The 22,476-nt window shown below is 46.3% G+C and overlaps 1 protein-coding gene across 1 annotated transcript; it reads right to left on the bottom strand.

Moving 5' to 3' along the window:
- Positions 1 to 317: 317 nt before the first annotated feature.
- On the bottom strand, positions 318 to 21,841 carry LOC128330918 (vomeronasal type-2 receptor 26-like; the record flags this gene model as incomplete). Its single annotated transcript, XM_053264284.1, has 5 exons — positions 21,650 to 21,841; positions 19,494 to 20,342; positions 18,550 to 18,777; positions 17,986 to 18,112; positions 318 to 1,186 (listed from the first exon to the last, which is right to left on the bottom strand). Coding segments are annotated over exons 1-5 (2,265 nt in total), but the record flags the coding sequence as incomplete, so codon positions are not given.
- Between the last annotated feature and the right edge of the window lie 635 nt (positions 21,842 to 22,476).

Below are 22,476 nucleotides of genomic sequence, written 5' to 3'. Positions count from 1 at the left end.
CACACTGTAGGCTGGCTGACATCCAGTGCTGCATTCTGGACACATGGTACTGCCGGGCTGATGTGTCCTTCAAAGCAGTGCCAGAGCTGTGCAATATGGCTCATTGTTCAAGCAGCTCTTCCACAGTTCCCCCCATTGTCCCGATATCACCCACGCTTAGTCACCGATACCACCCATATTGACTGTATTCTCTAATCTACGCCTTCCTTCACTACTAATATGGGAATATAATGAGGAGAGACATGGTGCTGAAGAACAAGAAAAGGCAGAAAGAGTCCAGTGTCTCAATATTGTTTCCTTACTAGTTGCTCTCTGGTGTTCAGATCAGGTCTAAGAATAATAATGTAGCATTTGGGGAGGAAGATACAACTCAACAGTCCACCACTAGAGGCCATGATGGAGAAGAGCTCCACAGCCACCATGTATTTCCCCTTGGTGCTCAAGTAGCTTGGGACAAAAGTAATCCAAACAGTGCAGAAGACCAGCATGCTGAAGGTGATCAGCTTGGCTTCATTAAAGCTATCTGGTAACTTTCTAGCATGGAAGGCCACAGTGAAGCTGATGATGGCCAGAAAACCCATGTAGCCCAGGACGATGTAGAACATGGTGTTTGAGCCTTCATTGCATTGCACAATGATCTCACTGATCTGAGAGTGCATGTCAAACTCTGGGAAAGGGGGAGTGTTTGCCAGCCACACAGCACAGATGCCAATTTGAATAAGTGAACAGAGAATGATGACCGATACTGCCAGCCTCTTCCCTATCCATCTCCTCATCCTGTTTCCCGGCTTGGTGGCCAGGAAGGCCAGAACAACAGTGATGGTTTTGGCCAACACAGAAGAAAGAGCAACAGTAAAGGTGATGCCAAACACGGTTTGTCTGAGGAGGCAGGTAACCTTCCTAGGCTGACTAATGAATAGGAAGGAGCAGAGAAAGCAAAGCAGCAGAGAGGAGAGAAGGGTACAAGTAATGCTCCAGTTATTGGCTTTCACAATGGGTGTTTTGCAGAGCAGAACAAAGATCCCAATCACAGCAAAGGTGATCAGGGAAAACAAAAGAGCAAAAGAAATCAAAACCGCTCCCAACGGTTCTCCATAGGATAAATAGGTCATCGTTTTGGCGATGCATTGATCCTGTTTCTCATTTGGACATTGATCTTCTGGGCACATCTCACACTGGTCTGCATCTGAAATACATCAACAAAGTCTTTGTTTTGCCAAGGAACGGATCTGTTGACTGGTTTGTTATATTACAAAGCAGGTTGTTAACGTTTCCTCCCTCTCATGTGATATGTTGATAGATTTTATGCTGCTCTTACTTTTGCTGTTCTTATAGATTTTAATTTAATGATTTATTTCATTTTATCTGTTTTCTACACTAGGGGTGTGCATTTTGGATTTTCTGTGTTTCAATTTGGACCCAAATCAAAACATCTCTGTTTCATTTCGTATCCAAATCAGACCCATCCAAATCACCCCAGATTCGCTTCGGATATGAATTATTCAAAATCTGAATCTGAATCATTTAGGATCCAAAAACGGTCCTGGAGCCAAAAGAGCAGGGTGGTGTGGTAGTGCCTTATGGGTGGAGGCTACCACCCAAAAAGGAATTGGGCAAAGGGCTGATTTTTGGTGATCTTTTGAAGTTCATGCATCTTTAAGGTTTTCCTCTTCATATCAGGAGGAAAGGTGTGGCTCTTGGAAGAATGTGGTTGGTGGTGGTGCCAAGTGGTGGCAAGGAAGCTACCAGAAGTATTTCAAAGGAATTGGGCAAAGGGTGATTTTTAAGTGATTTTTGAAGTTTACGCATCTTTAAGGTTTTTCTCATAGAGAATAATGGAGGTTTCAGGAGCCCCATAACTGCACTTGGGGGGCACTGGTGTGGCCCAGAGCAAGTGGCAGTGTAGTGCACAGAGGGTACCAAACACCCCCATTGGTTGCTAACCTATGGGGTACTGGGTTTTGTTGTTTCTGAGTTGTTCCGAGTGTAGATTGTCTGGTAGCAAATGTGAGTGGATTCATGGTTTGTCATTAAAAATCTCAAACAGCAAGGTTTTGCCCCCCTGCCACCTCCACAAGTCGAAAGAGTGATGACGACAATGACAACAATGATGGCACACAATTTTTTGGCGCATTTCTTTGACATTGCCTTCGTTGACTATGGGGCAGCTATCCTGGTAGTGGTGGGGAATAGAAGAAGAAACATTGGCAGGTCAGCAGGCTGTTCCAGAGGAAGGGTAGTCACAAAATTAATAGCTGTCTCCCCTTCTGGCTGTCCCTCCAGCTCTTTGACCTCGGGGAGCATTGTCAACAAGCCACATAGCCTTACCTTGCTCCTCTGCAATGCCAGGTCAGTCCAAAACAAGCCAGAGCTCATACGAGATTTGATTATGGATAAAGGATCCCACTTAGTATGTATTACTGAGACTTGGTTGTGGGAGGGTAACGCTCCAGTCTGGTTCCAGCTTCACCCTCCAGGATATTCTGTAGAGGAGCAGGTGAGGGGACGTGGGTGGGGAGGTGGAGTGACTGTGATCTATAAGGATAACATCTCCCTTACCAATGTCCCTGTTAGGGTATCAGACCATATTGAATGTGTGTACATAAGTTTGGGGACCAGGGATAGATTGGGACTTCTTTTGTTGTACCGATCACCCTGCTGCCCAGCGGAATCCCTTACTGAGCTCACGGACTTGGTCGCGGAAACCGCGTTGGAGTCTCCCAGACTCTCGGTGCTAGGGGACTTTAATGTCTATTTTGGGACCAATCTGTCCAGGGCAGCTCATGAATTCATTGCGGCCATGACAACTATGGGCCTGTCCCAAGTGGTCTCTGGACCGACGCATATTGCAGGTCACATGCTTGATTTGGTCTTTTACTCTGATCACGGGGGTATTCCATGGATGTGGACACATGTGATTTCCCCATTGTCATAGACAGACCACCATCTGGTTAAGGTTGGACTTCCAAGCAGTTCCCACCTCTGCAGGGGCAAGGGGCCTATTAGAATTGTCCACCTGAAGAGGTTATTGGATCCAGTTGGATTCCAAGAAGCCTTGGATGAATTCAATGTTGCTTTGCTGGTGCTCCTGTTGACACCCTGGTTGAGAATTGGAACAACTTGCTCACCAGGGCAGTAGACACGATTGCTCCCAAGCGTCCTCTCTGATCCGCTTCAAAATTGGCCCCTTGGTATACGGAAGATCTATGGGGGCTGAAGTGGCAAGGTTGGCAACTGGAGTGCAAGTGGAGAAGGACTTGGCTCGAATCTGACAGATTGAGACATAGAGCACATCTAAAGATTTATGCTCCAGAAATACGTGCGGCAAAGAGGCGGTTCTTTTCTACCCATATTGCCCTGCGAGTTCACGTCCAGTGGAGTTGTTCAGGGTTGTGAGGGGACTGGTATTCCCCTCCCTTGAACCAGAATTTGCAATCATCAATTACCCCTGCGATGTGTTTAAATAGTTTTCCCCAGATAAAATCTCTCAGATTCAGGCCGACATAGATGGAGACTCCACAATTAATTTGATGCCTGCACTGGAGGTGCCCAACAACTCCTTATGTGATTTGACTGGATCGGTTTCAGTTTGTAACTCCTGAGGAGGTGGACAAGCTGCTTGGAGCATTGAGGCCTACCACTTGTTCTCTTGACCCTTGTCCAACATGGCTTGTTCTATCTAGCAAGGGGGCTGTTGTAGACAGCCTGGTGTAAATCATAAATGCTTCTCTGAGGGAGGGCAGGATGCCTCCTTGTTTTAAGAAGGCAATCATTAGACTTCTTCTAAAGAAACCTGCATTAGATCCCTCAGAGCTGAGCAATTATAGGCCTGTTTTCAGCCTCCCATGGCTGTGAAAGGTAATTGAGAAGGTGGTGGCCTCAACTCTAGTCGGTCTTGGAGGAAACTGATTATATAGACCCAAGAGTTGGCTATGTGGTGGAGACTGCCTTGGTCAGCCTGATGGATGATGTCCAATTGGGAATTGACAGAGGAAGTGTGATCTGTTGGTCCTTATGGATCTCTCGGAGGCTTTCAATACTATCAACCGTAGTATTCTTCTGGAATGTCTGAGGGGGTTGGAGGTGGGAGGCACTCTTTTACAGAGGTTCTGCTCCTACCTCTCGGACAGATTCCAGATGGTGTCAATTGGAGACTGTTGCTCTTCGAACTCTGAGCGTAAGTATGGTTCCCCTCAAGGCTCCATACTTAACGTTTTTAGCATCTACATGAAACTGCTGGGAGAGATCATCAGGGGATTTGGAGTTCGGTGTTACCAGTATACTTTTGACACGGAGATCTACTTCTTCATGTTAACTTCTTCAGGAGCTGGCATATCCTCCCTAAATGCCTGCCTGGAAGCAGTAATGGGCTGGATGAGGGAGAATAAACTGAAGCTGAATCCAAATAAGACAGAGGTACTTATTGTGCTGGGACAGAACAATAAGGGTGGCCAGGGGTGCTTTCTATCAGCTCCGGCCGATACGCCAGCTGCTCCCGTTTCTCGAGATCAATGACCTCAAAACAGTGGTAAATCTGTTGGTAACCTCCACACTGGACTTCTGTTATGCGGTCTATGTGTAGAATGGAAAATTCCTCTATTGTTTTTTCTATTGTTTTCTACTGCTGAAGCTGGTGATGAGTCACTTATCTACCAAGGGCAGACAGGGTGGGGGAAGTGGGTATGAACGGACTAACTTCATTAACATAGGCGCCAGATGATAGGATCACTTTAAACTGTAAACTGTCCTGCTTCTTAGAATGTGAAAGAATCTTCTCTTAATTTGCTTATCTCTTTTCTGTAAAACCGGAACTCAGAGCAAAGTCCAGCCCAGAGGCAAACACATGTGTTAATGAAGTAAACTAATTGGTTCTAGGGCCAAATGTTAACGCCCAGATGTGTAACAATGCCAAGGTTTAAAACCCCCAAAATCGGGGGACTCGGGGCTTCTTTTCTGGAGGGCCGTGAGGCACCAGGAAGGGGTCACAGCGCTGTAATCAATAAACGGTGATATTGCTTCCTTCAACCATCCTTGTCCGTCTGGTTTATGGTAACTGGGTTCCCCCAGGTAACATAAACTGGTGCCGTGACTCAGCTGGTCGGCTGGTGAATTACCTGCCCATCGGTGGCTGCTTGGGGGATCCTTTCTCACGCCGTGGGAGAGCAACCCTTCAGGCGCCACTCCTCCCTTTTGAAAGGAGGAAGGTTTTGACCCCCGACGACGTGAGACCTAAACTCCCAAGCCCACCGAAGACGGGCGCGGAACGAGGCACACCAACGCAGGAGTCCGGACAGGTGGAGTATTAAGGGTCTCGAGACAAAGGGGAGCCAGGGAATCGCCCACCCTGTGCCAAGAGCCGCTGTAGGCAGAGGGCACTGCCTAGAAGCAGGACGGGCTCTGGGAGGAAAGGGGAGGTTGTGTGAATGTGTGCAGTTTGAAAGATATTTGGTGAGTGCAGAGGGGGACCCTAAAGAGGGGAACCCACCGTGAAAGTGGTCCTTGCAGTGGCAAGGCGGGACTCCTGAGTAAGTCCTCTTTCTCGGCGACGAGAAGGGGACCCAAATCGGAGGTGCGGGCTGTGAAGTTGTCTGTCTATAAATCCCTCTGTGGCTCACTGCGGGACCCCCTACCCGCAGTCCGTTTCCCTCTCCTATTTGTCTGTTTGTCTTGAGTGAAAGAGAGCACAATTCTGTAATTATGGGTGGGGGTGGGTCAAAGGTATGCACCCCACTGAACTGTATGGTCCAGAACTTTAAGAAAGGTTTCACTAGAGATTAGGGCGACCCACCCTGCAAGCCTGAAATCCTGGTCAGACATTGCACACTGAACTGGCCAGCCCAAAGTCCAACTTGGCCGGCAGATGGAAGTTTTGAGATAGATGAGATTCGCAAGGTTCACATAACAGTGACTGAAAGCCACCCTGACCAGTATGCATACATAGACCAGTGGATGTTGAACGTTATAGAGGGGCCAAAATGGCTACAGGACTGCAGGAAGAAACAGGGGGCAAAGACGGTGCTAGCGCTCCACACCAAAGGCAAGGGCAAGCTACGGAAGTTGGAGAGAGAAGAGGCCTCGGCACCACCACCAAGCGTGTTACCCCCGCCTCCACCCCAGCTTCTGGAGCCTGAGGAAGAGCCAGAATCGTCCCTACCGCCTCCACCCTACAACCCGCTATACCCCAAAGTTCCCCACCCGAGCGATCCTCCATACCATCTCAGGCAAACGGAGGAGCGCATACGGCATGCGAAAGAAAAAGAAGAAGAAGAGGCTAAAAGGAAGAAGGAACAGGAACGTTTAGAGTGGGAAAAGAAGAAGGAGGCTGAGTTCAGAGAACGAGAGGCAGCCGAACAGGAAGAACTCAAGTAGCTACAGGCTAGGGTGGAAGAATTGGAAAAGGAAAGAAAGGAGAAGGGGGGCAAGGAACAGCTAAACCCAGATGAAGGAGAGGGAGTGACCATGGCCCCCCTGCGTGTAACCACCTTCCACGGGGACAAAGGAGAAGCTATGTACCAATACCAGTATGTGCCTTTTTCGTCTGCGGACCTGCTGAATTGGAAGCGCACCACCAAGTCCCTAACTGAAGACCCAAGGGAGATGCTGGAACTTTTTGAGACGATCATGCGCACCCACCGTCCCACCTGGGGAGACATACAGACACTGATGCACACTCTACTGTCTTCGGATGAGCGAAGTCGTGTCCAAGAAGGAATGAAAAAGGCATTAGACGAACAAGCAAAGAAACTCAAATCAGACATAACCCCAAAAGATTTATATGAGCTTTATTTAGTAACCAAAGACCCTGATTGGCATCCAGGCGTGGGGAAGGGAGATGAGTTTCTGGCCAAGTATCGAGACCTAGTACTAGAAGGCATGAGGGCGGCTGGACGAAGAAATATCAATCTCGCTAAAGTATCAGAGGTCCTGCAGGGACCCCAAGAGGCACCCGGAGCATACATGGAGCGGCTGAAGGCAGCCTACCGGCAGTGGACGAGCATTGATCCAGATAATGAAGGAAACCGAAGACAGATCAACATGACCTTCATAGCCCAAGCCCAGAAAGACATCCGTCGAAAGCTGCAGAAAAGAGAAGAGGCGGTGGACATGCCCGAAGAGATGTTACTGGGACTGGCTAGAAATGTGTATGCAAACCGGGATACGGAGGAAGAAAAACAGCAAAAGGCTGCTGTTGTGATGGCGGCTGCCATCAGAGGGGAGTTGCCAGGAAGACGGGGGCGAGGTGGCAGTACTAGAGGATGTGGTTGAGGGGGCAGAGGAGCCCACCAGGAACGTTTGGGTCGCGATCAGTGTGCAATCTGCAAGAGGCATGGGCACTGGAAGAATGAATGCCCAGAAAGACCTGAGGAGGGAAATGCAGACAGAGGGCACAGAGTTTCGCGAGTAATGGCTGGACGCGCGGAGGAAGAGGAGTGACGGGGCCAGGGTTCATTGCACCAGTTACCACTCACCCCGGAACCCATGGTGACTTTGACTGTACAGGGGAAGAAGGTGCCATTTATGATTGATAGTGGAGCTACTATTTCAGCCATTCAACACCCTATAGGAGAGAGGACTGCTATCAAGTTACCAATACAGGGAGCCACAGGCCGCAGTAACTCCAGGCCCATCTTTGATGTGGACAATTGCAGTCTTAAGGGGAATACCTTTAGACATCAGTTCGTGTGGCTCCCCGGTTGTCCAATGAACTTATTGGGAAGAGACATTCTGTGCAAATTACAAGCCACTTTAACTTTTTCAAAAGATGGAAGCTTTACCCTCGAGACGCCACAAGGGGGGGATGTATGCACAATAGAAATGCCCAAAGAAAAGGCTTGGAAGTGGAAAGCCTGGTGGGATGGGAAATCAGAAGCCACCAGAGTCTTGATAGCGCAAGACATAGCAGAAAGCTTGCCAGTACCTAAAGAGGTTTGGGCAGAAAACGGAGGATTTGGCATGGCCATCAATCAACCCCCTGTGTGCATTCGAATGAAGCCAGGAGCCATACCCGCCAATATACCACAGTATCCAATCTCAGAAGAGAAAAGGAGGGGAATCCAGCCAATTATCATGGCATACCTTGAAGAGGGGATACTACAAGAGTGCCAATCTGGATGGAATACCCCACTCTTCCCAGTGGAAAAGAAGGAACCAGGCCGTTACAGACCAGTGCAAGACCTGCGGGCAGTAAATGCAAGAGCTGAACCCATGGTAGCCCTTGTGGCTGACCCATACACCATAATGAGTAGAGTACCAGGTGCTGCTAAATGATACACAGTACTGGACATTAAGGATGCTTTTTTCACAATCAGATTAGCACCTGCCTCGATCCCTATCTTCGCTTTCACCTGGCACCCCCCCCTGGACTTCCCAGGACCCCAGAACAAGCAGATCCGGCTAAGTTGGGCCAGATTGCCACAGGGGTTCATACACAGCCCGAGTTATTTTTCAGAAGCCTTATCTAGAGATCTGGAGGGTCTAGTTGTACCCCCAGGGGGGGCAGTCTTGCAGTATGTGGATGACCTTTTACTCGCAACAAATACGGAAAAAGATTGCAAAGAACTCACTATAGAGGTGCTTAAAAGACTTGCAAACTGTGGCTATAAAGTATCCAAGAGCAAAGCTCAACTTATACAGACTACTGTAAACTATCTGGGATTTCGGCTGGAGGAAGGCCAGAGATACCTATCAGGAGAAAGAGTAGAAGCAATTTGTGCCATTCCAGAACCCAAATCCAAACGTGGTCTGCGAGCATTCCTTGGAATGACTGGCTATTGTCGCGTCTGGATACCAGGCTACGCCCAGATAGCCCAGCCCTTGTACGAGGTGACTCGAGGAGAAGGCGAGATGCTGTGGGGAGAGGATCAGAAGAAAGCGTTCCAGGAACTGAAAGACATGCTAACGAGGGGCCCAGCTTTAGGACTCCCAAACCTCACGCTACCCTTTACGCTATACGTGCTTGAGCGGGGGGGGGGGGGGTTAGCAAAGGTAGTCCTGACACAGCAAGTCGGACCCAGTATGCGACCCTGCGCATATCTTTCAAAAAGATTGGATGCAGTAGCAAGAGGATTCCCTCCCTGCTTGAGAGTTGTAGCTGCAGCAGCCGTACTGTTACAAGATGCAAAGAAACTCACTTTCGGAGCAAAGACTACAATAGTCACTGAACACTCCATTAGATCTTTGTTAAAAGAAGGGACTATCAAGTGGATGACAGGCTCTAGACTCATGAAATATCAACTGATGCTGTTAGAAGACCCAGAGGTCGAATTACAAGTGACCACCAGTTTAAACCCTGCCTCATTTCTACCCGATGAAAATGCAGAAGAGGGAGAGACGCATGATTGCCCAACGCTGTTGGAACAGACCTGGGCAGTCCGATCTGACCTACGCACGGTCCCACTGAAGAATGCAGACCTGCAGTGGTTCACAGATGGGTCCTCCTTCGTAGAAAATGGGGTGAGAAGAGCAGGATATGCCGTGGTGAGCCTAGTGGACACTATCGAAGCTCAGCCGTTACCCACGGGTACCTCAGCCCAGCTAGCAGAATTAATTGCAGTTACCAGAGCCTGTGAGATGGCAGAAGGGCAAACTCTGAACCTCTATTCGGACTCAAAATATGTACACAATATGGCACATGCGTATGCTGCGCTGCATCATGAAAGGGGCATGCTAGATTCTAAAGGGAACCCAGTGAAATACCAGCTAGAGATCCAGCGGTTCATGGACGCCATGCAGCAACCCCGCAGTCTGGCTTTTATGCACTGCCGTGGACACCAGAGAGGAGGAGGGGAAGTGGAAAGCGGCAACCGTAGAGCTGATGCAGCAGCTAAGCTAGCCGCACGCTCAGCCGAAATGATTATGGTGTCCCTTATTCCAGACCTAGCTACCCTGGAAGAGGAATGGGAGTATGGAACAGAAGACAAAAAGCTGGCAGAAGCCCTGGGAGCCGTGAAACAGCATGGGAAATGGATCATCAGAGGGGGGAAGACACTAGTCCCCAAGGAATATGTGACAAGACTTGTGGAGGGCTTACATGAAGGCACGCACATGGGGGCAGAGACTATGTACGAACTCATTCGGAAAAAGTATTATGCACCAAATTTGTCTGCTCATACCCGACAAGTAGCCAGGAAGTGTGTAGAATGTGCTAAAGTCAACCCCAATACCCGGCCTCAAGGACAAGCAGGGCAAGTAGCAATGGGGGCCGGCCCGATGGACATTATTCAGGTGGACTTTACAGAAATGGTCCGGCAAGGACCCTATAAATATCTCCTGGTCATTGTATGCACGCTAACTGGCTGGGTGGAAGCCAAACCATGCAAGGCAGAAAGCGCGCAGGCTATGGTTAAATACCTGCTTAACGAACACCTGCCCAACCACGGGCTGCCAATACAAATTAACTCAGACAATGGGGGGGCATTCGTGAGCAAAGCAGTACAAGACGTTTCTAGGGCATTGGGAATACAATGGAAACTCCATTCCTCGTGGAACCCACGAAGTTCCGCGAAAGTGGAACGTATGAACAGGACACTCAAAGATCATCTAGTCAAGCTAATTGAGCTCACACAAATGAACTGGGTGGCCCTGTTACCATACGTACTGTTTAAAATTAGAAACACCCCAAGGGGAAAGGAGAAATTAACTCCATTCGAGGCTATGTATGGGAGGGCGTCGCCCATCCTACGTACCAGAGTTGAGGACCACCCCCCATCCACGGCCCAATGGGCTAAGGTCCTGTACGATGTACAACACTCCCTACAAGAAACCATTCCCATTCCTATTGTGGATCCAGTACACCCCTATGAGGTGGGAGAATGGGTGTGGGTGAAGAAATGGAAGGTAGAGCCTTTGAAACCCAGATGGGGAGGTCCATACCAGATTCTGTTAATCACACCAACTGCTTTAAAATGTGCAGGAATTAAGGCGTGGGTCCATCATACCAGGGTTAAGCGGGCAGAGGCGCCTATCTCGTGGGTTGCGCAGAAGACTGGAGAGACTAAGCTGAAGATACGTCGCCTACCCTGAGTCTACCCCCTGCTACACCCTACCGGAACGGGTGCACGTCTTCGCACGGGTCCAGGGTGCATCTTTGGACGTCCCTACGAGTGTGCCCATACCTGGAAGCGGCACACTCTTTGTACGGACCACCGGCGGGGGTGGGAGAGAGAGAGTTATTTCCTGGTTTCAAGCTTGTAACTGAAAATGTGGTCTCGAACACTGTTGTTTTTATGGGTAATAGGAGTGAATAGCACCTACAAGGTTTCCCACCCGAAAGTCCCCGGGCTCCAAACTGTAATCGGAGCCACATCCCTTAAAGACTGTTGGGTTTGTACTCATGGTGATATACATTCTGAAGAGAAGGTAGCTCTGGTGGCGGGCCCCATCCCCCTAAATTGGTGGGTTCAGAAACCCAGAGTAAATTGGTGCTCCCCCTGGATCAGCACCACCGATTTGGCTTGGCGACCAACCACGGGAGGGGGGAACCGCCAGACCTACCGCTACCAAAGGGAATGGAAGCGAAATTGGTATTCAAAAGGGGTCCCGGAATATGAAGTTGAAACATTAATTGGCCAGAATCCAATTTGCATTGAGAACAAAGGGGGACCGGGACCCAATTTGGGGGAGATCTCCTACACTCACTGTGCCCACACATGGTCGTTTGACAAATCCCTTGGCGAATTCACGCCACGGGCTGATGATCATGGACCAGACCAGGAAGAGTGCGATGGGGATGATCCTTCTGTGGGCAAATATCCTGGATTGTATGGGGGAGAGATGACCCTCACCTCTGTGACTCTATTCAATTTCACTGAAGGCCACTGGCGGGAGGAGTCGAAATTCCTATGGAAAAACACCCTGTATGTACATGATCGGCTAGGTATCCTGATCAACAAAACACAAACCAAGCATGACATGTGTGATAGTAAACTTAACACGTGGGAATCCCCTTTCTGGAATCTCTGGCTGAGCATAACCTGTGCACACCACAAAGACCCAAATGTAACACTTTCCTGGTTTGGGGGAAGGGCCAGCAAGTCCGGACCTTTCAGCCTTGACAGAGAATGTGGAACGGCCCTGGGCATAGGAGAACGGAGAGTAGGGCCAATGAAGTGGGAAACGGGGGACGTCCTGACCCTGTCCTTGCTCGAACACGGAATGTACTGGCTCTGTGGTAAAAACGCATACAAAGCACTGCCACAAGGTTGGAATGGCAGATGTGCCCCTGCTTATCTAGCACCCAAAGTAGAGGTCCGCAAAAGCCTAAATGCCTCTGACGTTTTGAACATGGGCAGTTTCCTGCACCGCATGAGGCGCGGCGCAGAGAACCCCCTTGTGGTCCGCAACACCGGATTCCACCAGGCTTGGCGGGCTATGCTACCGGGACTTGGGGTGATTGAGCTTGAAATAGCGGTCAAAAACATCTCAAAGGAGATGGAAAAATCTTTCAATAGCACTCTGAAAATGTTAATGGAAGTCCAGCAAGAGGTTGATTCATTATCAAAAGTGGTTGTGCAAAACCGTAAAGCGCTCGACATTCTTGCTGCTCAGCAAGGAGGTGCCTGTGCTTTGATCGGGGAGAAATGCTGTTACTATGTAAATAATCAGGGAAAAATTGACCAGGAGGCAGCCAAATTGAAGGAATCGATACAGGTCTTTCACAACATCGGCCAACCCCCATCTGGATGGGGAATATGGGAATGGCTCACGAGCTGGCTGCCAGACCTAGCCTGGCTAAAGTCATTATTTGTTGTTTTTGTTATCATTGTTATAATTTTGCTAATGCTACCTTGTATAATACCTTGTTTAACTAGAATAATAGAATCTGCCGTTTCTGCCATAGTTAGAAAAGAAACCGCACCACTTATAAAAACAATGTATTCTAGTCTACCCTTAAAGGAAGAGCCATGAAATGGGCTCTTGAGGGGGGAGATGTAGAATGGAAAATTCCTCTATTGTTTTTTCTATTGTTTTCTACTGCTGAAGCTGGTGATGAGTCACTTATCTACCAAGGGCAGACAGGGTGGGGGAAGTGGGTATGAACGGACTAACTTCATTAACATAGGCGCCAGATGATAGGATCACTTTAAACTGTAAACTGTCCTGCTTCTTAGAATGTGAAAGAATCTTCTCTTAATTTGCTTATCTCTTTTCTGTAAAACCGGAACTCAGAGCAAAGTCCAGCCCAGAGGCAAACACATGTGTTAATGAAGTAAACTAATTGGTTCTAGGGCCAAATGTTAACGCCCAGATGTGTAACAATGCCAAGGTTTAAAACCCCCAAAATCGGGGGACTCGGGGCTTCTTTTCTGGAGGGCCGTGAGGCACCAGGAAGGGGTCACAGCGCTGTAATCAATAAACGGTGATATTGCTTCCTTCAACCATCCTTGTCCGTCTGGTTTATGGTAACTGGGTTCCCCCAGGTAACATATGTGGGGCTGCCTTTGTACGGAGTCCAGAAACTTCAGTTGGTTCAGAATGCGGCAGCCGGGTTGGTCTCTGGGTCATCCTGGAGAGACCACGTTACTCCTTTAGTGATGGAGCTACACTGGCTGCCAATAGGTTTCTGGACAAAATACAAAGTGCTAATTATAACTTATAAAGCCCTAAACGGCTTAGGCCCTGTGTATCTAAGATAGCGTCTTCTTCACTATGAGCCTCACCGGCCATTGAGGTCATCTGAGGAGGTCCATCTCCAGTTACCGCCAACTTATTTGGTGGCTACACAGAGGCGGACCTTCTCAGCTGCTGCCCCAAGAGTGTGGAATGTGATCCCTCCTGAGATACGATTCTCCCCATCTCTGGTAATATTTTTAAAAAGCACCTCAAAACCCATGTTTTCACTAAGCTTTCCCAGCTTTTAAATTTTTTTAGGTTTTAATCTCTGGTTTATTTTTCAATTGTTAAATTGTTTTAAGTTTTTTGTATATGTTTTTAACTTGTTTTATATTATTGTGAACTGCACAGAGATGACAGTTAGAGGTAGTGTAAAAGTTTAAATAAATAAATAAATAAATAAATAAATAAATTTCTGCACCGGATAAGAGCCTGTGGCACCAGCACATCATAATGCAAGCAATCTTTGAATAAAAACTCTGATGATGCTACAGCTCACAATATGACCCAATCCACTTTTTCATTGCAAACAAGAGGTCCACACAGAGAGAGAGAACCTTCTGCCATAAAGCAAAGTCTCAGATAATAAACATTAAAGAGGCAAGAAGAACGGCAACTCATAATCATCATCACATCACATCAGGGCATCAGCATTATATATATCATATTAATATTATCACATTAAAATTCATCATTTTCATTTCAGCATCAACTCAAAATATTCAATGAAAGGAAAGAGGAGGCAACATTGTCAATAATAATAGTTGCTAGTAGGAGGAGATGGATGGATAAAAAGAGCAGAGATACAATGTCCCAACAGTAGAGACACAATGTGGTATAGCCAGCCGGACAAGAAGATACAAAATAATGGCTGAGAGAATCGGTTTAATATACTGCTGCTGCTCTATAAAATAGGAGCATGGACTGGTTTATTTAAAACACACACACACACACACAGACTCGTAGGCAGCGCCTAGGCCCAGAGTGGTGCGTTTGTGTACAGTATGTGTGTGTTAAAATAAACTCACCACTAAGTCTTCTCTTCTCCAAAATGTTGGGCTGCTACTTCTGTTGGTCTGGTGTTCTCTCTCTCCTGCTCCTTCTTCAGTCTTCAGATGGGGCATCCACAAAAGGCTCAAAAATCTGGAAGATCTGGGGCTGGTGGTGGTGGCTGCTTGTGCAGACAGCAGCATTCTTCTCTCAGTACAGGGCAGAACAACTATGTGATGGCCAAAAAAGGTTGAATTATCAAATTCTCTTTTTCACAGATACAAAAGGGAAAAAAGCAGGAGAGAATCCAGCCAAGGTCCCAGGATGGCTCAGGTAGCAGGCTGTTTGTGTCAGCAAGGCAGAAGGAATAAAAGATGGAATCATCTTCTTTTTCTCAATTAAAAAATTGCTGGAGAAAAAAAGGCAGCAATGGCAGCAATGCTGAAGAATGGTTGGAGGCCATGGTGGATGTGTGATGGCAAGGCTGAGCAATCAGGCAAAAGAACTCTCTCCCCACACGAGGCAGCAGAAAGGAAGAAATGGCTGCTGGCCCTTTAATACCCCCCTGAAAACACCTCCACCCCCACACTTGCCCCCTCCTTCATCTCCCCTTGGTCAATGGAAGGTTAATTTGGATCCTGCAGAGCCAAATATGGGCATTCCGTTGCAGATCGTAACTTTGCTTTGAAGTCAATGGAAGACTGAAAGGTGGGAAATTCAAGCACATTTCAGAACTCAAAATGGAGGAGGAAGGAGAAGCACTATCTCGGTCACAAAATGGAGGGCCAAAACTTACAAAAATTTTGAGCCGACCCAGGGGCGATTTGTTTCGGCTCTAAAACAGTTTGGGATGGTGATTGGGTGTTTCATTTTGGTGCCGAAACACCCAAAAAGTTTTGCACATCCCTATTCTACACTGCCTTGAAGTGTTTAACAGGAGGCAATATGAAAATGAAAAACAAACAAGCAATAAATATAATCTCTTTGACCATTTTTAGGAGCAAAACACTTGCTGTTCCTCATTTGCAGGAACTGTGCCATTTGTAGGCATCTTTTCTGCTTGTTTTATTTTGTTTATATTGGCTGAAATGTTGAGTTGCTAAAAGCCAGTACTACCTATGAAGGGTAATACAGCACCAGCACCCATGAGAGGGAGATCAATTTTTGATGATCTCTCCTTGCCTCTGAAGTGTTCTGCGCCAGTCTAAACAATCTCCCTGATAGCTACATGATCCTCAGGGACATATTTTCAACTGGCAAATAATGCTTCTGGGGGGAGGTAGCAATCATCCAAATTCACTGTCCCCAAGTTAGTAGGAGTGTTCCCTTCGCTGACCCCTTCAGCAGCATCAGTGCATCTCACCTAGCACCAGCTTTTTCTAATGGGAACATCGGCCATTGCAGCTTATTGTTTTAACTTTCAAAGAATCCAGGATGTTCTTCTGCAAAGGCCAGCACCTGAAAAGTTAAACTAAAGGATTGCTCATCATAAATACCATAGTTTCTATCCTGCACAGACTTTTTCTAGATTTTGGAATGGTTACAGATTCTGCCTTCACATGAAAAGTCTACATATGCTGAGAATTTAGTTGTAAGAAAACAAAATGTTTCCTTTCCCTGCAAGGGTGATAATACCTGAAGATTAATTCCTAAATGATGCTGCAGAAGGCAGATTGCTGCTCCTGGAGAAGGAGTAAGGAAAGTTTTCCAAGTGAAAAGATTTGCCAGACTAAATAAAACCCTCAGATCTTGGCACTAGTACTTGAGTTCAACAGACGTATGTTGAGGAATTCAGTCATATATATATATGTACTAGTGGTTTTGTAGCCCGTTGGTTAACGGGCGCTAGTGGAGCTCTGCGCTCCATACGTTCGCAGCCATTCCCTCTCCCGCCACCCCCCGGCGCCCGGGGCTCCGGCCGGGCCCGCCACTCACCGCCGCCCGCGGCTCCGGCTGGGCCCGCCACCTACCGCCGCCCGCGGCTCCGGCTGGGCCCGCCACCCACCGCGGCTCTGGCCTGGCCCACCGCTGCCCGGGCCCACCGCCGCATTGTTTTGTCTGCCGCCTCGTCCGGCGGCCATCCTGGGCGGCCAGAAGCGGCCGCCCCGAAGAAGCCGGGTAAGCGGCGGCACGGCCAGGCCTCGGCCATGGCTCTGCCCCCTCCTCGGCCGCGCCGCCTCGGCCAGTGTCCCCCGCCGCTGCTTACCCGGCTTCTTCGGGGCAGCCGCTTCTGGCCACCCAAGATGGCCGCCGGGTGCTGGCGGTCCTGCCTCCCTGGCTCCTTCTGGCCATGCGCTTCGCGCATGCCCAGAAGAGGCCAGGGAGGCACGGACACACGCTTGGTGTCCGTCCACGGACGGACACCAAGCCTTTTATTAGATAGGATATTTGCACTTTATGTTTATTAGTTTTCTACTTATCAATGTGACTTCCGGTTCATCTTTCAACACAGTTATACTATAACATCCATGTTTGCTCTCATGTGAATATTTTCTTCGTATTTATATATCTAGTTATTATGTCCTAATCCTTGTTTTCATCACCATAGTAATCTATTAGTTTCATTACTATAACAAATTCTCCAACTGTTAACTTTACATTTCAACCCCCGTTAATAAATCCAAATTCACATTGTTTTTTATATACCGCAAAAGGGTTTCCAATCTTCTACAAACTTTTCTATATGACTATCTCTTACTAATACAGTAAGTTTTGCCATTTCTGCATATTCATATGCCTTCCTCAACCATTCTTCTCTTGCTGGAATTTCCAAAGATTTCCATTTCTGCCAAGAACCATTCTAGCTGTAGTCGTAAGATATAGGAATAAATTTCTACCCCCCCCGCCCCAAGATTTCTTCATTGATTATACACAACAGAAAGGATTCAGGTCTCTTGAAAAATACACATTTAAAAATCTTTTAAAGCTAATCATAAATCATATGCCAAAACCTCTTTACCTCTCTGCAGGACCACTACATGTGATAAAAGGACACCTCACTCTCTTTACATCTCCAGCACTTATTAGATACATTTTTATACATTAAAGCTAGTTTCTTAGGTGTTAAATACCACCTGTACATCATTTTAAATAAATTTTCTTTTAAATGATAATATGCTATAAATTTAAGATCTTTCTTCCATAGCTTCTCCCAGGCCTCTAAGTTAATATTCTGACCTACATCTTGTGCCCATTTTACCATTGTTGATTTTACCACTTCATCTCTCATTTCTTCACATAATAACAAATTGTACATTTTGGTAATTAGCTTCACATCACTTTCACATAATTCTATTTCAAATTTAGAAATTCAGTCATATATTTGATGTAGAAAAGGAGAATTTTAAACATTTGGATTTGGTTACACAATATACATATTTTTACCAGTCTGTGTTGAAATCCTCCCCACAGGACACTGAGCACAATCATAGCAACAAACTTGTCTTCCCTGCTGGGCAATCCTGCTGGATCCAGGATGGCAGCTCTCAACACATCGGGAACGGGGCTGCATCTAACAGGAGCAAGAAGGAAGAATGTTCCGATTCCCCCCACCCCTTCTATTATTCTCAAAACCAAATAACCCACATATGAAGAGTATGGAATAGGGGTCTACTCCCTGAACGAGGAAAAAGCCAAAGTGCGTCTGACTGCAGGCAGACAAAAAGAGGTCAGAGGCATCAAACATGGTCAAGGCAAATCTGGGGTTAGGCTGATTATTTCCTCTGTCTGGGGGGGGGGGGAAGTCACCTAGACCCTACTGCTGAAGTCTGAGACTCCTGGAGCATTGCCCAGAGGAGAGAAGCAGAGCATTCCCCATCAGGGCACTCCATTCCTTTCAGCCCATTTCTCCCTTCCAACACTCTTCATTCCTGATATTGGAGCTGGGTTGTGAGAAAACCCCTTAAAGTCAGGGAAACTAGCAAGGTGAGGCGGGACAGGTCTCCATACCTCTTTAAACTTGTGATTCCATACAGTAGCACTTCCATTCATGGTGAACCTTTTTCCTTCACGAGCCAGGGGATCCATCCTTCCAGTTTGGACTTTCTGGAAGGTGTCATTGGGGAATGTGACCAAGTTGATGATATCGTATCCAGATGGCAGGCTCTCTTCCTCATCAAAAAAGATTTCTTCCCCAGCACTATTATTGAAATGGATATTGCTCAGAAAAGCATGAAGCTAATTGGGAGGAGAAAAAGTTCACACCCTGGGTCAAATTGTGGAAGATTGCATTAAGATTATCACTTTAACCACAAATCCCTTGATCACCAACTGGAAGATGTCACTGAGAAGAAATACTATATAGCTATCAGGAATATACCTTTAAGCATGTTTATATTGGTAGGAAGCCACGGGAAGCAACAGCAATTCCTGTTGACGAATAGTTCAGGATCTTACGGCAAAGAATACTCACATATAAATCGATATACAAAGCAAGTTTGGGATAATTATAACAAAGGGAAAGACTTTTGGAAAAACTGACATCCATTTACCTTATTCTTGAATGGTGATCAGCCATATTAAAACATCAAACAATACTGAATTTTGAATAAACAATTACAAGATTCTTGATATAAGGTTTGCTTCCTGAAATTTATTTCTGTTGAAAAGCATAATAATTGTGTCACCCCTTAAAAGGGCAATTTGATTTGATTTCCAACTGAATTTCCCAAATTCAGATTCAAATCCCCATTTAGCCATGAAGTTCATGGGTGATTCTGGGTGTTTCTTCTCTCTCAGCCTAAGCTACCTCACACTGCTTCACCAATGCTTTGTTAGTCAGGATGTCAGGTACTGCATGCAACAATCAGACATTATATCACATCGCTGCTAGTATGAGTTATGAACTAATACAATGAGAAGTGACATGCAAACAAAGAGGAGGAAAAACATACAGGCCGTAACAGCAGACTCTTTCCCATGAGTTTCTCCATCTCCTTCTGTTTAGTTTTCGAAGAATACATAGTATGGAGAGCATGTGCTACAGCATAAACAGCATTGTAAATGTTATAGCTCTGCCCAGACATGCCCATTTCAAGCACAGATTCAGGGAGGCTCCCCAGTTTCTCCTCCCCAGTGCAGTTGTCTTGATTTGGCACATATAAGCCAGGCATTGGGAGGGAACAGAGAAATGCAAACATCCAGAACTGATGGATGAAATTTATTGTAGACTGGTATGGATTTATGCTCTCCAGGAACTCCTGAAATCCTGGAACCAGTTTTCTGTGAACTGTGAATGACAAAGAACCATTGAAGGTTTTCCCTGTGAATTTATTCCATGAAGAAACACTTGTGCAATCCCACTGAGCAGTTATGAGCCACACTCTCTCCAATGGAAGCTTAAGATGAAATTCGTCGTATTCTAAGATCATTCGTAAACCCTCCATAGAATGATTATCCCCATAGACAAGTATCACATTCATCTTTTCTTCCATCCAGACAGCAAAAGCTATCTTCTTCAGCATTTTTTCAGTGGGTGTATTTAATGTGTAGCTCTTTATTTTTGGAATGGATTGTGCCAAAGCAATACAAATATTGCTCTGGAGTAGCCTTGGTCTCATATTTTGAACAAATGTTTCTCCACTTTCATCATCTGATGTGAGCAGACCGATCCAATTCCACTTGAAATGCTTCAGCAGGAAAATAATTCCAACATATTGAAGGTCTTCACTTGGAACCATCCGGAAGAAAAAAGGGAACCGAGTTTTATCACTCAGCGCAGGGTCGAAAGATCCATAACTCAGCTAGAAGGGGGGAATTTTTTAAAAAAGTATTAAACGGACATCCCTTTGTTCTTGATCAAAATATTACTTCTTCAATTCACTAAATTTCAGCTTCCATCAAATATTTAAGATAAGACAATACTTCTATTTTGAGTAGGAACTACTGGTACCATTGAGTCTTATACTGGGGTTGGATTCTAAACAGGATGAAGAAAATTACAGACTGCTCCTACTTGAAATGACCTCAGTAGTGAAAGCTGGGGCAGGGTTGAAACACAGTTTGGAAGATAATATTTAAAGAAAATGACAATAATAGTGTATTGAAAACATTACTCAGTGGCCTGGGTAATCATTACTTAATTTTTAGAAAACACTATAAGGATTTGGAAAGGGATGAACACCTTTCCATTCAAGAACATAAGAACAGCCCTGCTGTTTCACACAGTGGCCTACCAGATGCCTCTGAGAAGCCAACCAGCAAGAGGTGAGGGCATGCCTTTTTTTTGGTCTTTGATTTGCCACATCCCGTGGCAGAGAATTCCATAGATTAATCCTGCGCTCTGTGAAGAAAGACTTCCTGTTGTTGGTCCTATTTTACCTGGCCTTCAGACTCCAAAAGGTTACTGAGGCAAGACTTGCCCTTGCTGAAGCCATGCTGGTTCTCCTTCAGCAAAGAACACAACACCATGTGCTATAGGGCTCCATCAGTGACAACCAAACCAAACAAAGAACTCCAAAAATTATTATAATGCCCAACGCAACTCAATAAACACACTATAATGTGAACATTTAATACTTTCAAAGTAACAAAATTTCTATTAAAGTTCGAGTGAACCAGAATAAGTCAAATAGAAGCCCCTATGAATATCTCCTTCCCAAATATAGTATCAAATGAAATTCTTTGAGTGACTCTTCAAAAAAGAAATTCCTCATTAAATCCCAAGTCAAATTCCCAAAATATAAAATGCAGTTCTCAGGTATAATAAATCTTATCCAAATGGAGTATAAAATGAAATATAATATCTTCAGGGAAATGCTAATGTAAAATATCAATGTCACGTCTGCTCTACTAGTTTTAAATCCAGTTGTTCAAATAAAATGTGTATCTTTTCCAAGTGGCTCTTGTCATTCCACTAGGAAAAGATTCTCATTTGATTTGAAGAATTGGATTTTAAGTGGAGCACGTTCCTTTTTACAGGCTTTGCTTGCCTGCAAATGTATCCCACGGTTTAACAAATCTAAGCCGCTCCCGGCACATTGAAACTACTCAGATCCTCCTGTTTTGCTGGCCCTGCTCATGGAACAGGTAGTACTTCAGAGAATGGTACCCTGGGGGTCCTGGACTTCAATATGCTGCCTAGCAACCTAATTTTGGCTTCCGGGACCTCCTGGCTGTATTTCACAACATTGTTGGTGCCAATGTATACCACAACAGCTGACTCCTCCACAGCACCGCCTAACAGCATATCAAGATGCTGGGTGACATTCACAACTGTCACACCAGGCAGGCAAGTCTCCATGCGGTCTACACGCGAGTCCCAAATCCCTCACTCTATGTCCCTAATTATCAAGTTGCCCACTACTAGGAGGCCCCCAATTCCTGGAGGAGTATCATATGTGTGAGGGGATTTGGACGCATTACCCAAGGAAGGAGTCCCTTCTAAGGGAGGATTCCTCTCTTCTTCAAACTGATGTCCTCCTTCCCTAATACCTTCATTATCTATGAGAGTAGAGGAGCTGGCAGCATGGGAATAGGATGCCTCTATCACATTCCTGAGGGTCTCATCCACAAACCTCTCTGGCTCCCTGAGCTTCTCCAGGTCCGCCATCTTGGCTTCAAGAGAATGCACTTGTTACCTGAGAGCTGGGAGCTCTTTGGACCGAGCGCACACCCACAACTTCTGCACCACAGTCATACATGCATCAATCTGGGAGGCATCCCCTCTTCTGCTGGCATTCTAGCTTCAATACTGTTTTTATTGGCTATTTAGAATATAGTGGCTGCATTTGCATGTAACAAACCAAATCCCCCACCACCACACACACAATGGAACTGTCCATGTGGTGGTCCTCATTAGAAACCAAAAGTGCAAATCACTCTCAGGGGAGGAAAACCCTGGCTTCCTTTTCTGTTGAAACTGTGGTTGCCCACATT

The sequence above is a fragment of the Hemicordylus capensis genome, chromosome 6 (assembly GCF_027244095.1).
Source record: "Hemicordylus capensis ecotype Gifberg chromosome 6, rHemCap1.1.pri, whole genome shotgun sequence".
In the NCBI taxonomy this organism is placed as follows: domain Eukaryota; kingdom Metazoa; phylum Chordata; class Lepidosauria; order Squamata; family Cordylidae; genus Hemicordylus; species Hemicordylus capensis.
This window is presented reverse-complemented; position numbering and strand designations above follow the sequence as displayed.